The sequence below is a fragment of the Heptranchias perlo genome, chromosome 22 (genome assembly GCF_035084215.1).
Source record: "Heptranchias perlo isolate sHepPer1 chromosome 22, sHepPer1.hap1, whole genome shotgun sequence".
In the NCBI taxonomy this organism is placed as follows: Eukaryota; Metazoa; Chordata; class Chondrichthyes; order Hexanchiformes; family Hexanchidae; genus Heptranchias; species Heptranchias perlo.
The window spans coordinates 45,675,517-45,700,911 of NC_090346.1; the positions used below are offsets into that span (position 1 = coordinate 45,675,517).

At 49.6% G+C, this 25,395-nt stretch overlaps 1 protein-coding gene across 1 annotated transcript in view; it reads right to left on the minus strand.

Moving 5' to 3' along the window:
• LOC137340552 (uncharacterized) overlaps window positions 1-10,750 on the minus strand; it is a 59,312-nt gene extending 48,562 nt beyond the window's left edge. Inside the window, exon 1 of the mRNA XM_068003068.1 lies at window positions 10,279-10,750. Within this exon, the coding sequence (XP_067859169.1) occupies window positions 10,279-10,479 (201 nt within the window). The 5' untranslated portion in view covers window positions 10,480-10,750. The remainder of the gene's footprint in view (window positions 1-10,278) is intronic.
• Between the last annotated feature and the right edge of the window lie 14,645 nt (window positions 10,751-25,395).

The window sequence follows — 25,395 nt, forward strand, 5'->3', positions numbered from 1 at the left end:
ACTAAATTCTTTCCCTCCTTGCCTAGTCTCCACCCACGTACATCCGTGACCTTTCTGATGCTCTCTGCTGCTTTGAAGATTTCAGGTTTTCCAGAGCCTCAAATCATCTCCTTTGTACCATCAACGCACAGTCCCCACCACCTCCATCCCTCACAAAGCTGGGATCCAGGGCCTCCACTTCTTTCTTGAACAGTCCCATCCATCCTCCACCTGGCTAAACTTGTTCTCATTAAGTACAACATCTCTTTTGTCAGATGTTGCTCAGTGGGTAGCACTCTCGCCTCTGAGTCAGAAGGTTGTGGGTTCGAGCCCCACTCCAGAGACTTGAGCACATAATCCAGGCTGACACTCCAGTGCAGTACTGAGGGAGTGCTGCACTATCGGCGGTGCCGTCTTTCAGATGAGACGTGAAACCTGCCCTCTCAAGTAGACGATCCCCTGGCACTATTTTGAAGAAGAGCAGGGGAGCTCTCCCGATATTTATCCCTCAGCCAACATCACTAAAAACAGATTATCTGATCATTATCACATTGCTGTTTGTGGGACGTTGCTATGCACGAATTGGCTGCCGCCTTTCCTCCATTACAACAGTGACTACACTTCAAAAGTACTTCATCAGCTGTAAAGTGCTTTGGGGCGTCCTGAGGTGGAGAAAGGCGCTATATAAATGCAAGTCTTTCTTTTTTTGTTCTTTTCTTTTAACTTCACTCACTTCCTCCAGTTAAAGGATGTGGGATCCTGCACAGGTGCCAGATTTGCCTGTTTTTCTTTGTGGGGTATGTGGAGCACCTTTCTGGCTCTAATTTTTAGACTGTGCCCCCTACTCCTAGAATCCCCAACCAGCGGAAATAGTTTCTCTCTATCCACCATATCCGTTCCCCTTAATATCTTATAAACTTCGATCAGATCACCCCATAACCTTCGAAACTCTAGAGAATACAACCCCAATTTGTGTAATCTCGCCTCGTAACTTAACCCTTGAAGTCCGGGTATCATTCTAGTAAACCTACGCTGCACTCCCTCCAAGGCCAATATGTCCTTCCGAAGGTGCGGTGCCCAGAACTGCTCACAGTACTCCAGGTGAGGTCTAACCAGGGTTTTGTATAGCTGCAGCATAACATCTGCCCCCTTGTACTCTGGTCCTCTAGATATAAAGGCCAGCATTCCATTAGTCTTATTGATTATTTTCTGCACCTGTTCATGACACTTCAATGATCTATGTACCTGAACCCCTAAGTCCCTTTGGACATCCACAGTTTTTAACTTTTTACCATTTAGAAAGTACCCTGTTCTATCCTTTTTTGATCCAAAGTGGATGACCTCACATTTGTCTGCATTGAATTCCATTTGCCACAGTTTTGCCCATTCACCTAATCTATCAATATCCCTTTGTAATTTTATGTTTTCATCTACACTGCTTACAATGCCACCAATCTTTGTCTCATCGGCAAACTTAGATATGAGACTTTCTACGCCTTCATCTAAGTCGTTAATAAATATTGTGAATTATTGAGGCCCCAAGACAGATCCCTGCGGGACTCCACTAGTCACATCCTGAATTCAATTCCCAGAATTCCAGTTATAGCTCAGGGTTTATAAATTCAAGGCGATGAGTTATGCTGCACTTCAGAATGTTGCTATCAGCCACTTTCTGAGGCAGTGGAATCCAATATGCAGTGTAAGTGAATGGTACATGCAGGCAAAAAAAAAGTAGCCCCCCTTTTAGTAGTGATCCATAGAATTCTCCCCTATAAGACCCTACTATGGCCAGTCCTTGATTACTCAGCTGAAAAATACGGCCCTGTGTTTACTTTTAAACAGCAAAAACACTAATTGCCTGACCTCTCCTTGGCATATTTTCCAGACTCGGTCCAGAAGCACATTATCTCATAACTTGGTCCCAACTCCCAGCTGCCACTGCTTATGGGGAGAGAGGGCCTACCAGGGGTAAGTAACAGAGCACCGCGATTCCATGTCTTGGTATAGAAACAATGAGAAATGACCGATGACTGCTTCAATTGGCAGGCTGCATGACCCTCAGAAGCTAACTATGCAGCAGTACCCAACTATCATTGCTTTACCTAAGGACGGGTGGCTGCAGATCACCTCCCAGACTGGCATGTCGTGCTAGCCCCCATTGAAATGAATAGAGCCAATGGGAACACATCTTCCCCGCCATTTGCATCAATGCAAAATCAAAACCCTTTTGTATCATATAACTGTGTAGAAATAGCAGGCCTAGTGGGTGTATATTGCCTCAGTTATACTGAGCCCTGGCTTCATAATCCAAGCTGTGCGCCATTACCAGAGAAGCTCTAGAGGGAAGGTGTCCAGATTATACCTTTAAAACCAGCAATGTAAAAAGTCAATGACGCCAGTTTCTTCCTCAACAACTGGTGAATCCAGTCAACAAAATCAATACTCTATCATGTACACAGGTAACCGATGTTTTTGTCAATTAATCTTCACTCAATACCGACATTACTTCATTGCCAATTGTACTTTTGATACAAAGATGTTCTGTTCACACAAAGTTAAACTGAAATAGAAATTACGAAACCTGTAGCACAGACATTTGCTTCTTCGACAGCACCTCCCAAACCCGCGACCTCTACCACCGAGAAGGACAAGAGCAGCAGGCACATGGGAACAACACCACCTGCACGTTCCCCTCCAAGTCACACACCATCCCGACTTGGAAATATATCGCCGTTCCTTCATCATCGCTGGGTCAAAATCCTGGAACTCCCTACCTAACAGCACTGTGGGAGAACCTTCACCACACGGACTGCAGCGGTTCAAGAAGGCGACTCACCACCACCTTCTCAAGGGCAATTAAGGATGGGCAATAAATTCCGGCCTCACCAGCGACGCCCACATCCCATGAACGAATAAAAAAAAAAGACATTTACGCATCAGTTGATGAAATGGCACTATCCTGCAGCAGTACCTTTCTAACAGCGCCTCCCAAACCTGCGACCTCCACCACTTAGAAGGACAAGGGCAGCAGGTGCATGGGAACACCATCACCTCCAAGTTCCCCTCCAAGTCACACACCATCCCAACTTGGACATATATCGGCCGTTCCTTCATTGTCGCTGGGTCAAATTCCTGGAACTCCCTACCTAACGGCACTGTGGGAGAACCTTCACCACACGGACTGCAGAAAAAGGCCCCCCACCACCTTCTCAAGGGCAACTAGTAATGGGCAATAAATGCCGGCCTCGCCAGTGACGCCCACATTGCCTAGAACAAATTTAAAGAAAAACTTGATAGGGTCTAAACCAAGTATTCTAGTTCAGGCTACTCCTGTCTCAGGAGTACTGCACTCAGCAGCAATGCAGTCCTGCGATTTACCAATTTTACCAAATTGGTGACTGTTTAAATACAGGTTTGTAAGAATATGGTTTGAAACAAGCATGGACAATACCAGCTCACATAACACCAAGCATCTTAGCGATAGGGCAGATGTTAAAGGGGGGTAAAGTTCAGTATCTCTGTGAGAAAACCCAAGAGGCCCTTGAAAGAATGCTGAGGTATTAGAATGCTGAAAAACAAGCAAAAATCAAGGAACAGTTCGTACCAGATAGTTGCTAAGAAACCACATATCATGACTGAATAACAGTGAAAGGCTATGACATCACAGGTGCCAAGCAAGGTTGAGGTGGAACAAACTGTTTATGCAGGAATACTAAGGGATAAAGTAGCCACACCAACATAGTACGGCCATCCTTGGGTATTTTTGACAGAGTCAACACAGTGGGATGTTTTACAACAAGGAGATAGGGACAGCGATGCTTACGTGCAGAACTACACAGCCGAATAGTGTAAAGGTAGGGCATGCTTCCTCCGAAAAGTTAGAGCTCTGGAGAAGGGACGGTCAGAAGTCCATTGTCACAGGCAGTCTGCAGAGGTCAGGTCTGATCATGCTGAATTCACTGGGAACCAAGTTGTATTGATTGCTTGTCATCTAATGTAATCTGAAGACAGTTGCACTATAATTACAATACTGTTGTGAGTCAATCTATTAAAGCTTGTTATTTTATAACCACTCGGGCTTGTATCCCGCAGCAGTTATTGTTGAAGGATTAACAACCCTTTTGCAGCGACAGTAATGGGAAAATCTGCTAACATATGGCGTTCCTGGGTGGGCCCGAGTTTTAAAGGTTTGAAGTAGCTGGTGTTAAGAGATTGACTAAGTAATTCCGACGAGGCAAGGAGGAGGAATAAGTGGTCTTGACCGAGTGAGCTAAAGGTAGCCACCCCTCAAGCCCGTGAGAGGAGATGGTGGGGGGGGGGGGGGGTTGGAGGAATAAGTATTTGGAATTTACCAACCCCCTAAGCCCATGAGAGAATAAACCGTGGTGAGTGCACCGGCTGGTTTATGTTCAACAATCCTCACAGACGTGGAAAAATGATGAAGATGCACTGAAGTTACTTGGCAACAGCATGACATGAAATGGTTAATGTGGCTCAGGAGAGTGCGAAAACCTTTTAAACATCTCCGTAGAGAAACCGACTAATTAATAATGGTACCAATCAGATGGATTGAAATTAAAGTAAAGAGGGAAATAGTGAATTGGATTTCCAAAATTCAGAGTTAGCTTCCTTTCAGTTAAAAACAAAATTGGGCTAGGGAGGAATAATACTTGGCAAAAATATCCACAAGATGGATATTAGTAAAAAGAGAGCTGGAGAATCTTTTAAGTTCATGATTTTTTGATAATATGATACACTGTAGGTTTCTGTATTAAGCAAGTGAAACTTAGCAGCAATCTGTATATGTTTGGGTGGTGCTTATGTAAACCTAATGTTGATAAGATGTAAACTCAAGATGATCTTAGGCAAGACCAAGAAGTTAGTTGAGGGATAAAGTGACAATTGAACCAGAGTGGTTTCACTCAGGTTCAAGAGGAGGGAAATGTGAAGATATGGTTAGAAAGAAGCATAGGCAATCCCAGCTCGCATAGCTGGAACCAAACCCCACAGGGGAATTAACATCCATGGGCGTCACTTGACCATTTGCCTCCTGGGGAATGGTGTTACCAAATGAGACAAACTAATGCAGGGCTTTTTTTTTCAGTAGTGACAACAACTTGCATTTATACAGGACCTTTATCCTTGAAAAAACTTCATAGAGGTGACAAACAGAAAAATAGGCTACAGATTTACTGCACCAGTTTCCATAAGAGATAGGAGCAGGAGTGGGCCATTTGGCCCCTCGAGCCTGCTCCGTCATTTAATGAGATCATGGATGATCTGATTTTTACCTCAACTCCACTTTCCTGCCCTTTCCCCATATCCTTTGACTCCCTTGCTGATCAAAAATTTGTCTAACTCAGCCTTGAACGTATTCAATGACTCAGCCTCCACAGCTTTTTGGGGTAAAGAATTCCAAAGATTCATGACCCTCTGGGAGAAGAAATTCCTCCTCATTTCCGTTTTAAATGGACATCTCCTTATTCTGAGAATATGCCCCCTAGTTTTAGATTTCCCCCATGAGGGGTAACATCCTCTCAGCATCTACCCTATCGAGTCCCCTCAGAATCTTGTATGTTTCAATAAGGTCTCCTCTCATTCTTCTAAACTCCAATGAGTATAGACCCAACCTGTTCAATCTTTCCTCATAAGACAACCCTTCCATACCCGGAATCAACCTAGTGAACCTTCTCTGAACTGCCTCCAATGCAAGTATGTCCTTCCTTAAATAAGGGCACCAGAACTGTACGCAGTATTCCAGGTGTGGTCTCACCAGCACCCTGTACAGTTGTAGCATGACTTCCCTGCTTTTATCCTCCATCCCCCTAGAAATAAAGGCCAATATTCCATTTGCCTTCCAGATTACCTGCTGCACCCGTATGTTGACTTTTTGTGTTTCATGTACGAGGACACCCAGATCCCTCTGTACCGCAGCATTTTATAATATTTCTCCATTCAAATAATATTTTGCTTTTATTTTTCCTCCCAAAGTGGATGACTTCACATTTTCCCACATTATATTCCATCTGCCAAATTTTTGCCCATTCGCTTAACCTGTCGATATTCCTTTGCAGACACTTTGTGTCCTCATCGCAACTTGCTTTTCCACCTATCTTTGTATCATCAGCAAATTTGGCCACAAGACACTCTGTTCCTTCATCCAAGTCATCGATATATATTGTAAATAGTTGAGACCCCAGCACTGAGCCCTGCAGCACCGATTAGTTACAGATTGCCATTTTGAAAATGACTCTTTTATCTCGTCTCTTTGTTTTCTGTTAGTTAGCCAATCCTCTATCCATGCCAGTATATTACCCCCAACACCATGAGCTCTTATCTTGTGCAGTAACCTTTTATGTGGCACCTTATCGAATGCCTTTTGGAAATCTAAATATACTGCATCCATTGGTTCCCCTTTATTCACCCTGCCCGTTACTTCCTCAAAGAACTCTAATAAATTTGTCAGATATGATTTCCCCTTCATACAACCATGTTGACTCTCCTTGATTGTATTATGAGTCTCCAAATGTCCTGCTACTACTTCCTTAATAATGGTTCTATCATTTTCCCAATGACAGATGTTAGGGCTAACTGGTCAATAGTTACCTGCTTTCTGTCTCACTCCCATCTTGAATAGGGGTGTTACATTTGTGGTTTTCCAATCTGCTGGGATCTTTTCAGAATCTAGTGAATTCTGGAAGATTACAACCAATGCATCCACTATCTCTGTAGCCACTTCCTTTAAGACCCTCAGATGCAAGCCATCAGGTCAGGGGACTTGTGTGGAAGTGCATGAAGGGATACTTGACCATATTAATGTGGAAGTGCATGAAGGGATACTTGACCATATTAACTCTTTACTAACTCACTTAACTCACATAATAGGTTTAGCTACAGCACACATAGAAGCACAATTGTGTAATTACATTTAAGCCTTAGTATGTTGATAATTAAGTTAGTTGAACAGGTGCTTAGTACAGCTTGGCCTCTCAAGATAAGGGTGCAGCTGACTACAGAATAATAAGAATACAGTTTCTTGAACGGCCATGTGGCCTTGAGACTGGCTTCAGCCCTACTGATAACAAGAGACAGAAATGTAGGGAGGAAGGGAATGCTCAGGCCTACGTGCAAAAGTAATAAGATGGCTATGGATGTTCAGGGGGAAGGCTCACTACTTGATTGACCAACTACCTGAGCCAATAAAGAATGTATGTGTATGTCCATATTCTGTAACAGATGTGCGTTCTTTACTGAATTGTATAAACATGAGCTGTTTCACTGACTCGAGGAAGTTGTACCTTCAACCATTGTTTTGAGGTGCTCTTTCACTTGTATACAAGTTGGGCTCAATAAAGTTTCTCTTTGTACTACTGGTTTGGGTGTTAATGCATTGGTATAGTGTAAGTTTTGACACTTGTCAGCCTTTAGACCCATTAGTTTACCAAGTACTTTTTCTCTAGTGATAGTGATTGTTTTTAGTTCCTCCCTCCCCTTTGCCCCTTGATTTTCTACTATTATTGGTATGTTATTAGTGTCTTCTACTGTGAAGACAGATACAACATATCTGTTCAATTCCTCTGCTATTTCCTTGTTTTCCATTATTATTTCCCCAGTCTCATCCTCTCAGGGACCAATGTTTGCTTTAGCTACCCTCTTCCTTTTTATATACTTGTAGAAGCTTTTATTGTCAGTTTTTATTTTTCTTGCTAGTTTACTCTCATAATTTATTTTCTGCCTCTTTATTATTCTTTTAGTCATCCTTTGCTGGTTTTTAAAGTTTTCCCAATCTTCGGGCTTACCAGTAATCTTTGCCATGTTGCATGCTTTTTCTTTTAACCTGACACCATCCTTGACTTTCTTAATTAGCCATGGTTGGTTCACCCTTTTTGTGGAGCCTTTCTTCCTCAAAGGGATATATTTTTGTTGCGAGTCATAAAATATCTTTTTAAATGTTTGCCACTGCTTATCCACCATCATTCCATCTAATCTATTTACCCAGACCACTTTAGCCAATTCCACCCTCATTCCTTTATAATTGCCCTTATTTAAGTTTAATACGGTAGCTTCAGACCCAAGATCCTTGCTCTCAAACTGGATGTGAAATTCTATCATGTTATGATCACTGCTTCCCAAGGGATCCTTTACTTTGAGATCATTAATTAACCCTGTTTTGTTACCCATTACCAGATCCAAAATGGCCTGTTCCCTGGTTGGTTCCCTGACGTATTGGTCTGAGAAACAGTCCCTAATACACTCTATGAACTCCTCCTCAGGGCTATTTTTGCCAATTTGATTTGTCCAATCTATGTGAAAGTTAAAATCGCCCATGATTATTGCATTACCTTTTTTACAAGCCTCCCTTATTTCCTGATTAATATTTTGTCCTACAGTGTAGCTACTGTTAGGGGGACTATATACTACTCCCACCAGTGATTTCTTTCTCTTGCTATTTCTTACCTCCACCCAAATTGATTCGACATCTTGATCTTCTGAGCCAAGATCATTTCTCACTATTATACCAATTTCATCCTTTATTAACAGAGCTACCCCACCACCTTTACCTTTTTTCGTATCCTTCCGAAATGTTAAATAACCCTGAATATTTAGCTCCCAACCTTGGTCACCTTGCAACCACGCCTCTGTAATGGCCACGAGATCACACCCATTTGTTTCCATTTGTGCCGTCAATTCATCTATCTTATTACGAATGCTGCGCGCATTCAGATAAATAACCTTTAATTTTGTCTTTTTCCATTCTTTCCTACCCCGGCCCCATTTGCAAGTGCACTCTTATGTTTATACGCTCTGTCCCTTCCTGACACACTCTGTTTATCATTACCCCCATCACTTTCCTGTACTACTTCCTTGTCTTTTCTCTTTATCAATCTAAACTTTGCCCCACCTGAGCCCTCCCCCCCTATATTTAGTTTAAAGCCTTCTCTACCGCCCTAGTTATTCGGTTTGCCAGAACACTGGTCACAGCATGGTTCAGGTGAAGTCCCAACGGAACAGCTCCCTCTTTCCCCAGTACTGGTGCCAGTGACCCATGAATCGAAACCCACTTCTCCCACACTAATCTTTGAGCCACGCATTCATCTCTCTGATCTGATTTACCCTGTGCCAATTAGCTCGTGGCTCAGGTAACAATCCAGAGATTATCACCTCTGTGGTTCTGCTTTTTAATTTAGTCCCTAGCTGCTCCAACTCCCTCAGCAGAACCTCTTTCTTAGTCCTACCTATGTCGTTGGTACCCATGTCGTTGGTACCTACGTGGACCACGACAACTGGATCCTCCCCCTCCCACTCCAAGTTTCTCTCCAGCCCTGAGGAGGTGTCCTTAACCCTGGCACCGGGTAGGCAACACAGTCTTCGGGACTCTCACTCTTGGCTGCAGAGAACAGTATCTATCCCTCTAACTATACTGTCGCCTACTACAACCACATTCCTTTTTACTCCCCCCACTTGAATGGCCTCCTGAACCACGGTGCCGTGGCCAGTTTGCTCATCCTCCCTGCATTCGCCCACAAGGGCTGCAAGAACCTCGTATCTATTGGACAAGAGCAGAGGCGGAGGCTCCTGCAATGCGACCTCCTGGATCCCCGTACCTGCCTCACTCGCAGTCACACCCTCCTGTACCTGACCACGTCCCAATTCTGCAGTATTTAGTCTAAGGGGCGTGACTGCCTCCTGGATCGAAGTGTCCAGGTAACTTTCTCCCTCCCTGATGCCTCGCAATGTCTGCAGCTCGGACTCCAGCCCCTCAACTCGGAGCTGAAGTTCCTCGAGCCGCAGACACTTACCGCAGATGTAGTCGCCCTGGACAAAACTGTCCAGTAGCTCCCACATATTGCAGCTGCAACACATCTCCTGCCCTGTCATAACTATTTTGTTTATTTAATTAAATACTACGATGCCAAACAAATTATTCTTAGGTTGAACCAAGTACTGGCCTTGTTTAATTTATGAAATTAAGTTTAGTTATTTAAAAAAAAGTTAGCTTTATGCTGAAAATTACTGAGGCCACAGTCCGAAGAAAGAATAAAACAGAAGAGATATTCACCACCACCTACCTGCCTGCCTTACCTGTAGTATCACACTGCAGTTTTGTTTTGTTGTTGCTGTGACCCGCTCTCCGTACGCCCCTCTCCCCTCGCCGTACGCCCCTCTCCGCTGACTAATCAAATGCACCTCACCCCTGAGTGCACCGAATCCCCCCACTCACCAAATTCCCAATGATAGACTCTGTCAAAACCAGACTCCATCGATAGCTGCTGCTCCCTGCTCCCTCACTCCTCTTACCTCCATCAAAGATTTGTGTAGCTTCTTCAGATCCAATATGTGCAGGTTTCCAATCACTGGAAGAGGAGTAGGTCCCGGAGGGAAGTTGGTGCCTCCATAAGATTTAGATCCCGTGTTAAAATATACGAGAACGATAATGGTCAGAGCACCCAGCAACAACACGGTGACTGCGTCCAAAGGGAAAACACTTTCAAACAACATAGTGGGCTCCAAACTGGTGCGGCCAGTCTTTCAATTGGAAGGCTTTGTCGGTTATTTGTTGCAAATTCGTACCTTTCAGAATGCTCTGGAGTTGAGCCAAACCCCGATGCACAAGCTCACACACCTCTGTTGCGTTCTGGCTAACTGGACTGCTCCGGAGAAATCTCGCAATGTAGCCGTGCATGGAAGGAAGGTTGCCGACTCTTGGAATGCAGAGCAAATACTGAACTGAGAAACGTTGCCCCTCCTCGCTACTCCAATTGCTCAATGGACAACATTCGTGTCGATTGCAAAGGTTATTGGCCATAGTGACTCCGCCTGGTGGCACTGGGTAATGGCAGTAGACAAATGTAGGGAATCTTACAACAACAGGTTCTCGCCCAACAGATTCATTTGAAAATCACAAGCTTTCGGAGCTTACCTCCTTCGTCAGGTGAGTGAGGGTTCTGAAATCGCATATCATATCTTAGGCTGGGAGACAGTCACAGCAATCAAAGGTGTCGTTGGTGTTCAGACAGGTTAGCCACGGAAAACATTACATCCCAGTATACTGAATACACAATGGGTCAGATTACACAGACATAGAGAGAAAGAGACCCGAAAGGCAGAGAGAGAGAGAGAGAGAATGTCCAGTTGTATTAAAAACAGATAACTTTTTTTTTCTCTCCTGCTGGTGGGGTTACGTGTAGCGTGACATGAACCCAAGATCCCGGTTGAGGCCGTCCTCATGGGTGCGGAACTTGGCTATCAATTTCTGCTCGACGATTTTGCGTTGTCGTGTGTCTCGAAGGCCGCCTTGGAGAATGCTTACCCGAAGATCGGTGGCTGAATGTCCTTGACTGCTGAAGTGTTCCCTGACTGGGAGGGAACCCTCCTGTTTGGCGATTGTTGCGCGGTGTCCGTTCATCCGTTGTCGCAGTGTCTGCATGGTCTCGCCGATGTACCATGCTCCGGGGCATCCTTTCCTGCAACGTATGAGGTAGACAACGTTGGCCGAGTCACAGGAGTATGAACCATGTACCTGGTGGGTGGTGTCCTCTCATGTGATGGTGGTATCTGTGTCGATGATCTGGCATGTCTTGCAGAGGTTGCCGTGGCAGGGTTGTGTGGTGTCGTGGACGCTGTTCTCCTGAAAGCTGGGTAATTTGCTGCGAACGATGGTCTGTTTGAGGTTGGGTGGCTGTTTGAAGGCGAGTAGTGGAGGCGTGGGGATGGCCTTAGCGAGGTGTTCGTCGTCATCGATGACATGTTGAAGGCTGCGGAGAACATGGCTTAGTTTCTCCGCTCTGGGGAAGTACTGGACGACGAAGGGTACTCTGTTGGTTGCGTCCCGTGTTTGTCTTCTGAGGAGGTCTATGCGATTCTTCGCTGTAGCCCGTCGGAACTGTCGATTGACAAGTCGAGCGTCATATCCCGTTCTTACGAGGGCATCTTTCAGCGTCTTTAGGTGTCCATCGCGTTCCTCCTCGTCTGAGCAGATCCTGTGTATTCGCAGGGCCTGTCCATAGGGGATGGCCTCTTTGACGTGGTTAGGGTGGAAGCTGGAAAAGCGGAGCATCGTGAGGTTGTCCGTGGGCTTGCGGTAGAGTGAGGTGCTGAGGTGCCCGTCTTTGATGGAGATTTGTGTGTTCAAGAAAGAAACTGATTCTGAGGAGTAGTCCATGGTGAGTTTGATGGTGGGATGGAACTTGTTGATGTTATCGTGTAGTCTCTTCAGTGATTCTTCGCCGTGGGTCCATAGGAAGAAAATGTCGTCGATGTATCTGGTGTATAGCGTTGGTTGGAGGTCCTGTGCAGTGAAGAAGTCGTGCTCGAACTTGTGCATGAAAATGTTGGCGTATTGGGGAGCGAATTTGGCAGCGAACCCAATGAGACAATCAACGATCCAGAACAGCAGACAGAGGGATCCGCGGTACAGCAACCGAAGAAGAAATAGTCAAACTGGACTCCTCCGGAGGATCGCTGCCCTAAGCTTGACATGTATGCTCAAGCTGTCAGGAGATGAGTCAACGCCAGATTCATCAGCCGCACTCACAAGACAGTCCAGAATGTCACCCGAGCACAACGCAACGCCATCGACGCTCTCAAGACCAACCGCAACATCGTCATCAAACCAGCGGACAAAGGAGGAGCCATCGTCATACAGAACAGAATGGACTATTGCAAAGAAGCATACCGACAACTGGACAACCAGGAACACTACAGACGGTTACCCGCAGATCCGACCAAAGAACACACCCACCAGCTCAACAAACTGATCAAGACCTTCGATCCAGACCTTCAAAGCATCCTACGTGCTCTCATCCCACGTACTCCCCGCGTGGGAGACTTCTACTGCCTCCCAAAGATACACAAAGCCAACACACCCGGACGTCCTATCGTATCAGGCAACGGAACCCTGTGTGAGAACCTCTCTGGATACGTCGAGGGCATCCTGAAACCCATCGTACAGGGAACCCCCAGCTTCTGTCGTGACACTACAGACTTCCTACAAAAACTCAGCACCCACGGACCAGTTGAACCAGGAACATTTCTCACCACGATGGACGTCTCGGCACTCTACACCAGTATCCCCCACGACGACGGCATCGCTGCAACAGCCTCAGTACTCAACACCAACAACAGCCAATCTCCAGACGCCATCCTACAACTCATCCGCTTCATACTGGATCACAATGTCTTCACCTTCGATAACCAGTTCTTTACCCAAACACACGGAACAGCCATGGGGACCAAATTCGCACCCCCAATACGCCAACATTTTCATGCACAAGTTCGAGCACGACTTCTTCACTGCACAGGACCTCCAACCAACGCTATACACCAGATACATCGACGACATTTTCTTCCTATGGACCCACGGCGAAGAATCACTGAAGAGACTACACGATAACATCAACAAGTTCCATCCCACCATCAAGCTCACCATGGACTACTCCTCAGAATCAGTTTCTTTCTTGGACACATGAATCTCCATCAAAGACGGGCACCTCAGCACCTCACTCTACCGCAAGCCCACGGACAACCTCACGATGCTCCACTTTTCCAGCTTCCACCCTAACCACATCAAAGAGGCCATCCCCTATGGACAGGCCCTGCAAATACACAGGATCTGCTCAGATGAGGAGGAACGCGGTGGACACCTAAAGACGCTGAAAGACGCCCTCGTAAGAATGGGATATGACGCTCAACTCGTCGATAGACAGTTACGACGGGCCAAGCGAAGAATCGCATAGACCTCCTCAGAAGACAAACACGGGACGCAACCAACAGAGTACCCTTCGTCGTCCAGTACTTCCCCAGAGCGGAGAAACTAAGCCATGTTCTCCGCAGCCTTCAACATGTCATCGATGACGACGAACACCTCGCTAAGGACATCTCCACACCTCCACTACTCACCTTCAAACATCCACCCAACCTCAAACAGACCATCGTTCGCAGCAAATTACCCAGCTTTCAGGAGAACAGCGTCCACACAACCCTGCCATGGCAACCTCTGCAAGACATGCCAGATCATCGACACAGATACCACCATCACACGAGAGGACACCACCCACCAGGTACATGGTTCATAATCCTGTGACTCGACCAATGTTGTCTACCTCATATGTTGCAGGAAAGGATGCCCCGGAGTATGGTACATTGGCGAGACCATGCAGACACTGCGACAACGGATGAACGGACACCGCGCAACAATCGCCAAACAGGAGGGTTCCATCCTAGTTGGGGAACACTTCAGCAGTCAAGGACATTCAGCCACCGATCTTCAGGTAAGCGTTCTCCAAGGCGGCCTTCGAGACACACGACAACGCAAAATCGTCGAACAGAAATTGATGGCCAAGTTCCGCACCCACGAGGACAGCCTCAACCGGGATCTTGGGTTCATGTCACGCTACACATAACCCCACCAGCAGGAGAGAAAAAAAAAAGTTATCTGTTTTTAATACAACTGGACATTCTCTCTCTCTCTGCCTTTCGGGTCTCTTTCTCTCTCTGTCTGTGTAATCTGACCCATTGTGTATTCCGTATACTGGGATGTAATGTTTTCCGTGGCTAACCTGTCTGAACACCAACCACACCTTTGATTGCTGTGACTGTCTCCCAGCCTAATATATGCTATGCGATTTCAGAACCCTCACTCACCTGACGAAGGAGAAAGCCTCCAAAAGCTTGTGATTTTCAAATCAAACTGTTGGACTATAACCTGGTGTTGTAAGATTCCTTACATTTGTCCACCCCTGTCCATCTCCACATAATGGCAGTAGGACATTCTTGTAATGTCACCGTGGAAGGCGACAACTCAACCAAGTTCTCTGGAATGTATAATTTGATCCAGTCATCGTCCAGCAGGCTACAGAATTCAGACAAACTACAGTGCGAACACAACTGATTTCAGAGAACCAACAGTGTTGACACTCCCGAGTTTAGAGAACGCACAGCACCAACACTCCCGAGTTCAGAGAACACATAGCACTGACACTCCCGAGTTCAGAGAACGCACAGCACTGACACTCCCGAGTTTAGAGAATGCACAGCGCTGACACTCCCGAGTTCAGAGAACACATAGCACTGACACTCCCGAGTTCAGAGAACGCACAGCACTGACACTCCCAAGTTTAGAGAACGCACAGCACTGACACTCCCAAGTTTAGAGAACGCACAGCACTGACACTCCCGAGTTTAGAGAACGCACAGCACTGACAATCCCGAGTTTAGAGTACGCACAGAGCTGAAACTCCCGAGTTTAGTTAAGAGAACGCACAGCACTGACACTCCCGAGTTCAGAGAACGCACAGCACTGACAATCCCAAGTTTAGAGTACGCACAGAGCTGAAACTCCCTAGTTTAGTTAAGAGAACGCACAGCACTGACACTCCCGAGTTCAGAGAACGCACAGCGCTGACACTCCCGAGTTTAGAGAACGCACAGCACTGACACTCCCGAGTTCAGAGAACGCACAGCGCTGACACTCCCGAGTTCAGAGAACGCACAGCGCTGACACTCCCGAGTTCAGAGAACGCACAGCGCTGACACTCCCGAGTTCAGAGAACGCACAGCGCTGACACTCCCGAGTTCAGAGAACGCACAGCGCTGACACTCCAGAGTTCAGAGAACGCACAGCGCTGACACTCCAGAGTTTAGAGAACACACAGCGCTGACACTCCCGAGTCTAGTTAAGAGAATGCACAGCACTGACACTCCCAAGTTCAGAGAATGCACAGAGCTGACACTCCCGAGTTCAGGGAAGGCACAGCGCTGACACTCCCGAGTTTAGTTTAGAGAATTCACAGCACTGACACTCCCGAGTTTAGAGAACGCACAGCGCTGACACACCCGAGTTCAGGGAACGCACAGCGCCGACACTCCCGAGTTCAGGGAACGCACAGCGCCGACACTCCCGAGTTCAGGGAACGCACAGCGCCGAAACTCCCGAGTTCAGGGAACGCACAGCGCCGACACTCCCGAGTTCAGAGAACGCACAGCGCCGACACTCCCGAGTTCAGGGAACGCACAGCGCCGACACGCCCGAGTTCAGGGAACGCACAGCGCCGACACTCCCGAGTTGAGGGAACGCGCAGCGCCGACACTCCCGAGTTGAGGGAACGTGCAGCGCCGACACTCCCGAGTTGAGGGAACGCGCAGCGCCGACACTCCCGAGTTGAGGGAACGCGCAGCGCCGACACTCCCGAGTTGAGGGAACGCGCAGCGCCGACACTCCCGAGTTGAGGGAACGCGCAGCGCCGACACTCCCGAGTTGAGGGAACGCGCAGCGCCGACACTCCCGAGTTGAGGGAACGCGCAGCGCCGACACTCCCGAGTTGAGGGAACGCACAGCGCCGACACTCCCGAGTTGAGGGAACGCACAGCGCCGACACTCGCGAGGTTAGTTTAGAGAATTCACAGCGCTCACACCCCCGAGTTTAGTTTAGAGAACGCACAGCGCCGACACTCCCCAGTTTCATTTAGAGAACGCAGTGCACTGACACTCCCGAGTTCAGAGAACGCGCAGCGCTGACACTCCCGAGTTCAGAGAACGCGCAGCGCTGACACTCCCGAGTTCAGAGAACGCGCAGCGCTGACACTCCCGAGTTCAGAGAACGCGCAGCGCTGACACTCCCGAGTTCAGAGAACGCGCAGCGCTGACACTCCCGAGTTTAGATTGGAGAACGCACAGCGCTGACACTCCCGAGTTCAGAGAACGCACAGCGCTGACACTCCCGGGTTCGGAGAACGCACAGCGCCGACACTCCCGAGTTCAGAGAACGCACAGCGCTGACACTCCCGGGTTCGGAGAACGCACAGCACTGACACTCCCGAGTTCAGGGAATGCACAGCGCCGACACTCCCGAGTTCAGGGAACGTGCAGCGCCGACACTCGCGAGGTTAGTTTAGAGAATTCACAGCACTGACACTCCCGAGTTTAGAGAACGCACAGCGCCGACACTCGCGAGGTTAGTTTAGAGAATTCACAGCGCTCACACCCCCGAGTTTAGTTTAGAGAACGCACGGCGCTGACACTCCCAAGTTTAGTTTAGAGAACTCGCAGCACTGACACTCCCAGGTTTCATTTAGAGAACGCAGTGCACTGACACTCCCGAGTTCAGAGAACGCGCAGCGCCGACACTCCCGAGTTCAGGGAACGCGCAGCGCCGACACTCCCGAATTTAGATTGGAGAACGCGCAGCGCTGACACTCCCGAGTTCAGGGAACGCGCAGCGCCGACACTCCCGAGTTCAGGAAACGCACAGCGCCGAAACTCCCGAGTTCAGGGAACGCACAGCGCCGACACTCCCGAGTTTAGAGAACGCACAGCGCTGACACTCCTGAGTTCAGAGAACGCACAGCGCCGACACTCCCGAGTTCAGGGAACGCACAGCGCCGACACTCCCGAGTTCAGGGAACGCACAGCGCCGACACTCCCGAGTTCAGGGAACGCACAGCGCCGACACTCCTGAGTTCAGAGAACGCGCAGCGCCGACACTCCCGAGTTCAGGGAACGCGCAGCGCCGACACTCCCGAATTTAGATTGGAGAACGCGCAGCGCTGACACTCCCGAGTTCAGGGAACGCGCAGCGCCGACACTCCCGAGTTCAGGAAACGCACAGCGCCGAAACTCCCGAGTTCAGGGAACGCACAGCGCCGACACTCCCGAGTTTAGAGAACGCACAGCGCTGACACTCCTGAGTTCAGAGAACGCACAGCGCCGACACTCCCGAGTTCAGGGAACGCACAGCGCCGACACTCCCGAGTTCAGGGAACGCACAGCGCCGACACTCCCGAGTTCAGGGAACGCACAGCGCCGACACTCCCGAGTTCAGGGAACGCACAGCGCCGACACTCCCGAGTTTAGAGAACGCACAGCGCCGACACTCCCCAGTTTCCTTTAGAGAACGCAGTGCACTGACACTCCCGAGTTCAGAGAATGCGCAGCGCTGACACTCCCGAGTTCAGAGAACGCGCAGCGCCGACACTCCCGGGTTCGGAGAACGCGCAGCGCCGACACTCCCGGGTTCGGAGAACGCGCAGCGCCGACACTCCCGGGTTCGGAGAACGCGCAGCGCCGACACTCCCGGGTTCGGGGAACGCACAGCGCCGACACTCCCGGGTTCAGGGAACGCGCAGCGCCGACACTCCCGGGTTCAGGGAACGCGCAGCGCCGACACTCCCGGGTTCAGGGAACGCGCAGCGCCGACACTCCCGGGTTCAGGGAACGCGCAGCGCCGACACTCCCGGGTTTAGAGAACGCTCAGCACCGACACTCCCGAGTTTAGAGAACGCTCAGCACTGACACTCCCGAGTTTAGAGAACGCTCAGCACTGACACTCCCGAGTTTAGAGAACGCACAGCACTGACACTCCCGAGTTTAGAGAACGCACAGCACTGACACTCCCGAGTTTAGAGAACGCACAGCACTGACACTCCCGAGTTTAGAGAACGCACAGCACTGACACTCCCGAGTTTAGAGAACGCACAGCACTGACACTCCCGAGTTTAGAGAACGCACAGCGCCGACACTCCCGAGTTTAGAGAACGCACAGCACTGACACTCCCGAGTTTAGAGAACGCGCAGCGCCGACACTCCCGAGTTTAGAGAACGCACAGCACTGACACTCCCGAGTTTAGAGAACGCGCAGCGCCGACACTCCCGAGTTTAGAGAACGCACAGCACTGACACTCCCGAGTTTAGAGAACGCACAGCACTGACACTCCCGAGTTTAGAGAACGCACAGCACTGACACTCCCGAGTTTAGAGAACGCTCAGCGCCGACACTCCCGAGTTTAGAGAACACATAGCACTGACACTCCCGAGTTCAGAGAACGCACAGCACTGACACTCCCAAGTTTAGAGAACGCACAGCACTGACACTCCCAAGTTTAGAGAACGCACAGCACTGACACTCCCGAGTTTAGAGAACGCACAGCACTGACAATCCCGAGTTTAGAGTACGCACAGAGCTGAAACTCCCGAGTTTAGTTAAGAGAACGCACAGCACTGACACTCCCGAGTTCAGAGAACGCACAGCACTGACAATCCCAAGTTTAGAGTACGCACAGAGCTGAAACTCCCTAGTTTAGTTAAGAGAACGCACAGCACTGACACTCCCGAGTTCAGAGAACGCACAGCGCTGACACTCCCGAGTTTAGAGAACGCACAGCACTGACACTCCCGAGTTCAGAGAACGCACAGCGCTGACACTCCCGAGTTCAGAGAACGCACAGCGCTGACACTCCCGAGTTCAGAGAACGCACAGCGCTGACACTCCTGAGTTCAGAGAACGCACAGCGCTGACACTCCCGAGTTCAGAGAACGCACAGCGCTGACACTCCAGAGTTCAGAGAACGCACAGCGCTGACACTCCAGAGTTTAGAGAACACACAGCGCTGACACTCCCGAGTCTAGTTAAGAGAATGCACAGCACTGACACTCCCAAGTTCAGAGAATGCACAGAGCTGACACTCCCGAGTTCAGGGAAGGCACAGCGCTGACACTCCCGAGTTTAGTTTAGAGAATTCACAGCACTGACACTCCCGAGTTTAGAGAACGCACAGCGCTGACACACCCGAGTTCAGGGAACGCACAGCGCCGACACTCCCGAGTTCAGGGAACGCACAGCGCCGACACTCCCGAGTTCAGGGAACGCACAGCGCCGAAACTCCCGAGTTCAGGGAACGCACAGCGCCGACACTCCCGAGTTCAGAGAACGCACAGCGCCGACACTCCCGAGTTCAGGGAACGCACAGCGCCGACACGCCCGAGTTCAGGGAACGCACAGCGCCGACACTCCCGAGTTGAGGGAACGCGCAGCGCCGACACTCCCGAGTTGAGGGAACGCGCAGCGCCGACACTCCCGAGTTGAGGGAACGCGCAGCGCCGACACTCCCGAGTTGAGGGAACGCGCAGCGCCGACACTCCCGAGTTGAGGGAACGCGCAGCGCCGACACTCCCGAGTTGAGGGAACGCGCAGCGCCGACACTCCCGAGTTGAGGGAACGCGCAGCGCCGACACTCCCGAGTTGAGGGAACGCACAGCGCCGACACTCCCGAGTTGAGGGAACGCACAGCGCCGACACTCGCGAGGTTAGTTTAGAGAATTCACAGCGCTCACACCCCCGAGTTTAGTTTAGAGAACGCACAGCGCCGACACTCCCCAGTTTCATTTAGAGAACGCAGTGCACTGACACTCCCGAGTTCAGAGAACGCGCAGCGCTGACACTCCCGAGTTCAGAGAACGCGCAGCGCTGACACTCCCGAGTTCAGAGAACGCGCAGCGCTGACACTCCCGAGTTCAGAGAACGCGCAGCGCTGACACTCCCGAGTTCAGAGAACGCGCAGCGCTGACACTCCCGAGTTTAGATTGGAGAACGCACAGCGCTGACACTCCCGAGTTCAGAGAACGCACAGCGCTGACACTCCCGGGTTCGGAGAACGCACAGCGCCGACACTCCCGAGTTCAGAGAACGCACAGCGCTGACACTCCCGGGTTCGGAGAACGCACAGCACTGACACTCCCGAGTTCAGGGAATGCACAGCGCCGACACTCCCGAGTTCAGGGAACGTGCAGCGCCGACACTCGCGAGGTTAGTTTAGAGAATTCACAGCACTGACACTCCCGAGTTTAGAGAACGCACAGCGCCGACACTCGCGAGGTTAGTTTAGAGAATTCACAGCGCTCACACCCCCGAGTTTAGTTTAGAGAACGCACGGCGCTGACACTCCCAAGTTTAGTTTAGAGAACTCGCAGCACTGACACTCCCAGGTTTCATTTAGAGAACGCAGTGCACTGACACTCCCGAGTTCAGAGAACGCGCAGCGCCGACACTCCCGAGTTCAGGGAACGCGCAGCGCCGACACTCCCGAATTTAGATTGGAGAACGCGCAGCGCTGACACTCCCGAGTTCAGGGAACGCGCAGCGCCGACACTCCCGAGTTCAGGAAACGCACAGCGCCGAAACTCCCGAGTTCAGGGAACGCACAGCGCCGACACTCCCGAGTTTAGAGAACGCACAGCGCTGACACTCCCGAGTTCAGAGAACGCACAGCGCCGACACTCCCGAGTTCAGGGAACGCACAGCGCCGACACTCCCGAGTTCAGGGAACGCACAGCGCCGACACTCCCGAGTTCAGGGAACGCACAGCGCCGACACTCCCGAGTTCAGAGAACGCGCAGCGCCGACACTCCCGAGTTCAGGGAACGCGCAGCGCCGACACTCCCGAATTTAGATTGGAGAACGCGCAGCGCTGACACTCCCGAGTTCAGGGAACGCGCAGCGCCGACACTCCCGAGTTCAGGAAACGCACAGCGCCGAAACTCCCGAGTTCAGGGAACGCACAGCGCCGACACTCCCGAGTTTAGAGAACGCACAGCGCTGACACTCCTGAGTTCAGAGAACGCACAGCGCCGACACTCCCGAGTTCAGGGAACGCACAGCGCCGACACTCCCGAGTTCAGGGAACGCACAGCGCCGACACTCCCGAGTTCAGGGAACGCACAGCGCCGACACTCCCGAGTTCAGGGAACGCACAGCGCCGACACTCCCGAGTTTAGAGAACGCACAGCGCCGACACTCCCCAGTTTCCTTTAGAGAACGCAGTGCACTGACACTCCCGAGTTCAGAGAATGCGCAGCGCTGACACTCCCGAGTTCAGAGAACGCGCAGCGCCGACACTCCCGGGTTCGGAGAACGCGCAGCGCCGACACTCCCGGGTTCGGAGAACGCGCAGCGCCGACACTCCCGGGTTCGGAGAACGCGCAGCGCCGACACTCCCGGGTTCGGAGAACGCGCAGCGCCGACACTCCCGGGTTCGGGGAACGCACAGCGCCGACACTCCCGGGTTCCGGGAACGCGCAGCGCCGACACTCCCGGGTTCAGGGAACGCGCAGCGCCGACACTCCCGGGTTCAGGGAACGCGCAGCGCCGACACTCCCGGGTTCAGGGAACGCGCAGCGCCGACACTCCCGGGTTTAGAGAACGCTCAGCACCGACACTCCCGAGTTTAGAGAACGCTCAGCACTGACACTCCCGAGTTTAGAGAACGCTCAGCACTGACACTCCCGAGTTTAGAGAACGCACAGCACTGACACTCCCGAGTTTAGAGAACGCACAGCACTGACACTCCCGAGTTTAGAGAACGCACAGCACTGACACTCCCGAGTTTAGAGAACGCACAGCACTGACACTCCCGAGTTTAGAGAACGCACAGCGCCGACACTCCCGAGTTTAGAGAACGCACAGCACTGACACTCCCGAGTTTAGAGAACGCGCAGCGCCGACACTCCCGAGTTTAGGGAACGCACAGCACTGACACTCCCGAGTTTAGAGAACGCGCAGCGCCGACACTCCCGAGTTTAGAGAACGCACAGCACTGACACTCCCGAGTTTAGAGAACGCACAGCACTGACACTCCCGAGTTTAGAGAACGCACAGCACTGACACTCCCGAGTTTAGAGAACGCTCAGCGCCGACACTCCCGAGTTTAGAGAACGCACAGCACTGACACTCCCGAGTTCAGAGAACGCACAGCACTGACACTCCCGAGTTCAGAGAAGGCACAGCGTTGACATAACCCACTTCAGGGAACGCAGCGAAGAAAGATTTACTGGGATGATGCCACAACTGAGAGGTTGTACCTTTCAGGAAAGGTTGAACAGGCTGAGGCTCTTTTATCTGGAAAAGAGTAGACTGAGGGGTGACCTGATAGGGGTCTTTAAGGTTATGAAAGGTTTTGATAGGGTAGGCGTAGAGAAGATGTTTTCACTTGTGGGAGAGAGCAGGACTGTGGGCCATAAATATAAGATAGTCACGAATAAATCCGTTAGGGAATTCAGGACAAATTTCTTTACCCAGAGAGTGGTGAGAATGTGCAACTCGCTACCACAAGGAGTGGTTGAGCCGACTAGCACAGATGCACTTAAGGGGAAGCTAGATAAGTACATGGGGGAGAAAGGAATGCTTGGGTTCGATGAAGAAGAGTGGGAGGAGGCTCGTGTGGAGCATGAACACCAGCATGGATGTATGGGCGGAATGGCCTGTTTTTATGTTGTATATTCTATGTAATTCTATATAACCAGTGTTCAAGTCCCTCTCCAGAGGCCTGAGCACAAAATAAGGCTGACTCTCCAGTGCAGTAATGAGGGAGAACTGCATTGTTGGAGGTGCCGTCTTTTGGATGAGATGTTAAACCGAGGCCCTGTCTAACCTCTCAGGTGCACATAAAAGATCCCACGACACTATTTTGAAGAGCAGGGGAGTGCTCCCTGGTGTCCTGGCCAATATTCATCCCTCAACCAACATCAATAAAACAGGTTATCTGGTCATTATCTCATTGCTGTTTGTGGGACCTTGCTGTGCGCAAATTGGCTGCCGCGTTTCCTGCATTACAACAGTGACTACACTTCAAAAGTATTTAATTGGCTGCAAAGCGCTTTGGAACGTCCTGAGGTCGTGAAAGGCACAAAATAAATGCAAATTCTTTCTTTTCTTTGATGAAGTAACGGAGAGGGTCGATGAGGGTTGTGCAGTTGATGTTGTGTATATGGACTTTCAGAAGGCACTTGATAAAGTACCACATAATGGACATGTTAGCAAACTTAAAGGCCATGAAATTAAAGGGACAGTAGCAGCATGGATACAAAATTGGCTGTGGGACAGAAAGCAGAGTAGTGGTCACCCGTTATTTTTCAGACTGGAGGGAAGTATTCAGTGATGTCCCTCAGGGGTCGGTATTAGGACCATTGCTCCTTTTGATATATATTAATGACCTGGACTTGGGTGTACAGGGTATAATTTCAAAGTTTGCAGATGACACGAAACTCGGGAATGTGGTAAATGATATGGAGGACAGTAACAGACTTCAGGAGGACATAGACTGGTGAAATGGACAGGCACATGGCAGATGAAATTTAACACAGAGAAGTGTGAAGTGGTACATTTTAGTAGGAAGTATGAGGAAAGACAATATAAACTAAATGGTACAACTTTAAAGGGGGTGCAGGAACAGGGAGACCTGGGGGTTTATGTTCACAAATCTTTGAAGGTGGCAGGACTAGTTGAGAAGGCTGTTAAAAAAGGGATCCTGGGCTTTGTTAATAGAGGCATAGAGTACAAAAGCAAGAAAGTTATGCTAAACCTTTGTAAAACACTGGTTAGGCCTCAGCTGGAGTATTGTGTGTTCAATTCTGGGCACCGCACTTTAGGATGGATGTCAAGGCCTTTGAGAGGGTGCAGAAGGGATTTACTAGAATGCTACCAGGGATGAGGGACTTCATTTATGTGGAGAGATTGGAGAAGCTGGGATTGTTCTCCTTAGAGCAGAGATGGTTAAGAGGAGATTTGATTGAGGTGTTCAAAATCATGAATGGTTTTGATAGAGTAAATAAGGAGAAACTGTTTCCAGTGGCAGAAGGATAGGTAACCAGAGGACAAAGATTTAAGGTGATAGGCAGAAGAACCAGAGGCGACATGAGGAGGCATTTTTTTACGCAGCGAGTAGTTATGATCTGAAATGCACTGCCTGAAAGGATGGTGGAAGCAGATTTAATAATAACTTTCAAAAGGGAGTTGGATAAATACATGAAGGGAAAACATTTCCGGGGGGGGGGACTAACTGGATAGCTCTTTCAAAGAACTAGCCCAGGCACCATGGGCTGAATGATCTCCTTCTGTGCTGTATCATACCATGAAACTATGAAGGTACCTAAGGGCTGCCTGTGGAACATGCACTGTAGCATGAATAAACACACTCAAGAGAAAATTAGCACAGGAAACTGCAGACACAATCTTTCAGTACACAAACATTTACTCGTTAAAATAACTATTTAAAGTACACGCAGTAAAATTATTGAGGGATATTTATAGTGTTTAGTCCACCTTGAAATGTGTGTACTGTAGTTATTGCACAGTAAATTCTGAACATGGAATTCATATTGGTATGGGATTAGTTGCATTGTATAGAATCATAGAAATTTACGGCACAGAAGGAGGCCATTCACGCATCATGCCCGTGCTGGCCGAAAAAGAGCTATCCAGCCGAATCCCACTTTCCAGCTCTTGATGCGTAGTCTTGTAGGTTACGGCATCCCAAGTGCATATCCAAGTACCCTTTATATGCGATGAGGGTTTCTGCCTCTACCACCCTCTCAGGGTGCGAGTTCCAGACCCCACCACCGTCTGGGTGAAAAAATTTCTCAACTCCCCTCTAATCCTTCTACCAATCACTTTAAAATCTATGCTCCCTGGTTATTGACCTCTCTGCTAAGGGAAATAAGTCCTTCCTGTCCACTCTACCTAGGCCTCTCATAATTTTATACACCTCAATTAAATCTCCCCTGAGCCTCCTCTGCTCCAAAGAAAACCACCCCAGCCTATCCAATCTTTCCTCTTAGCTAAAATTCTCCAGTCCTGGCAACATCCTCGT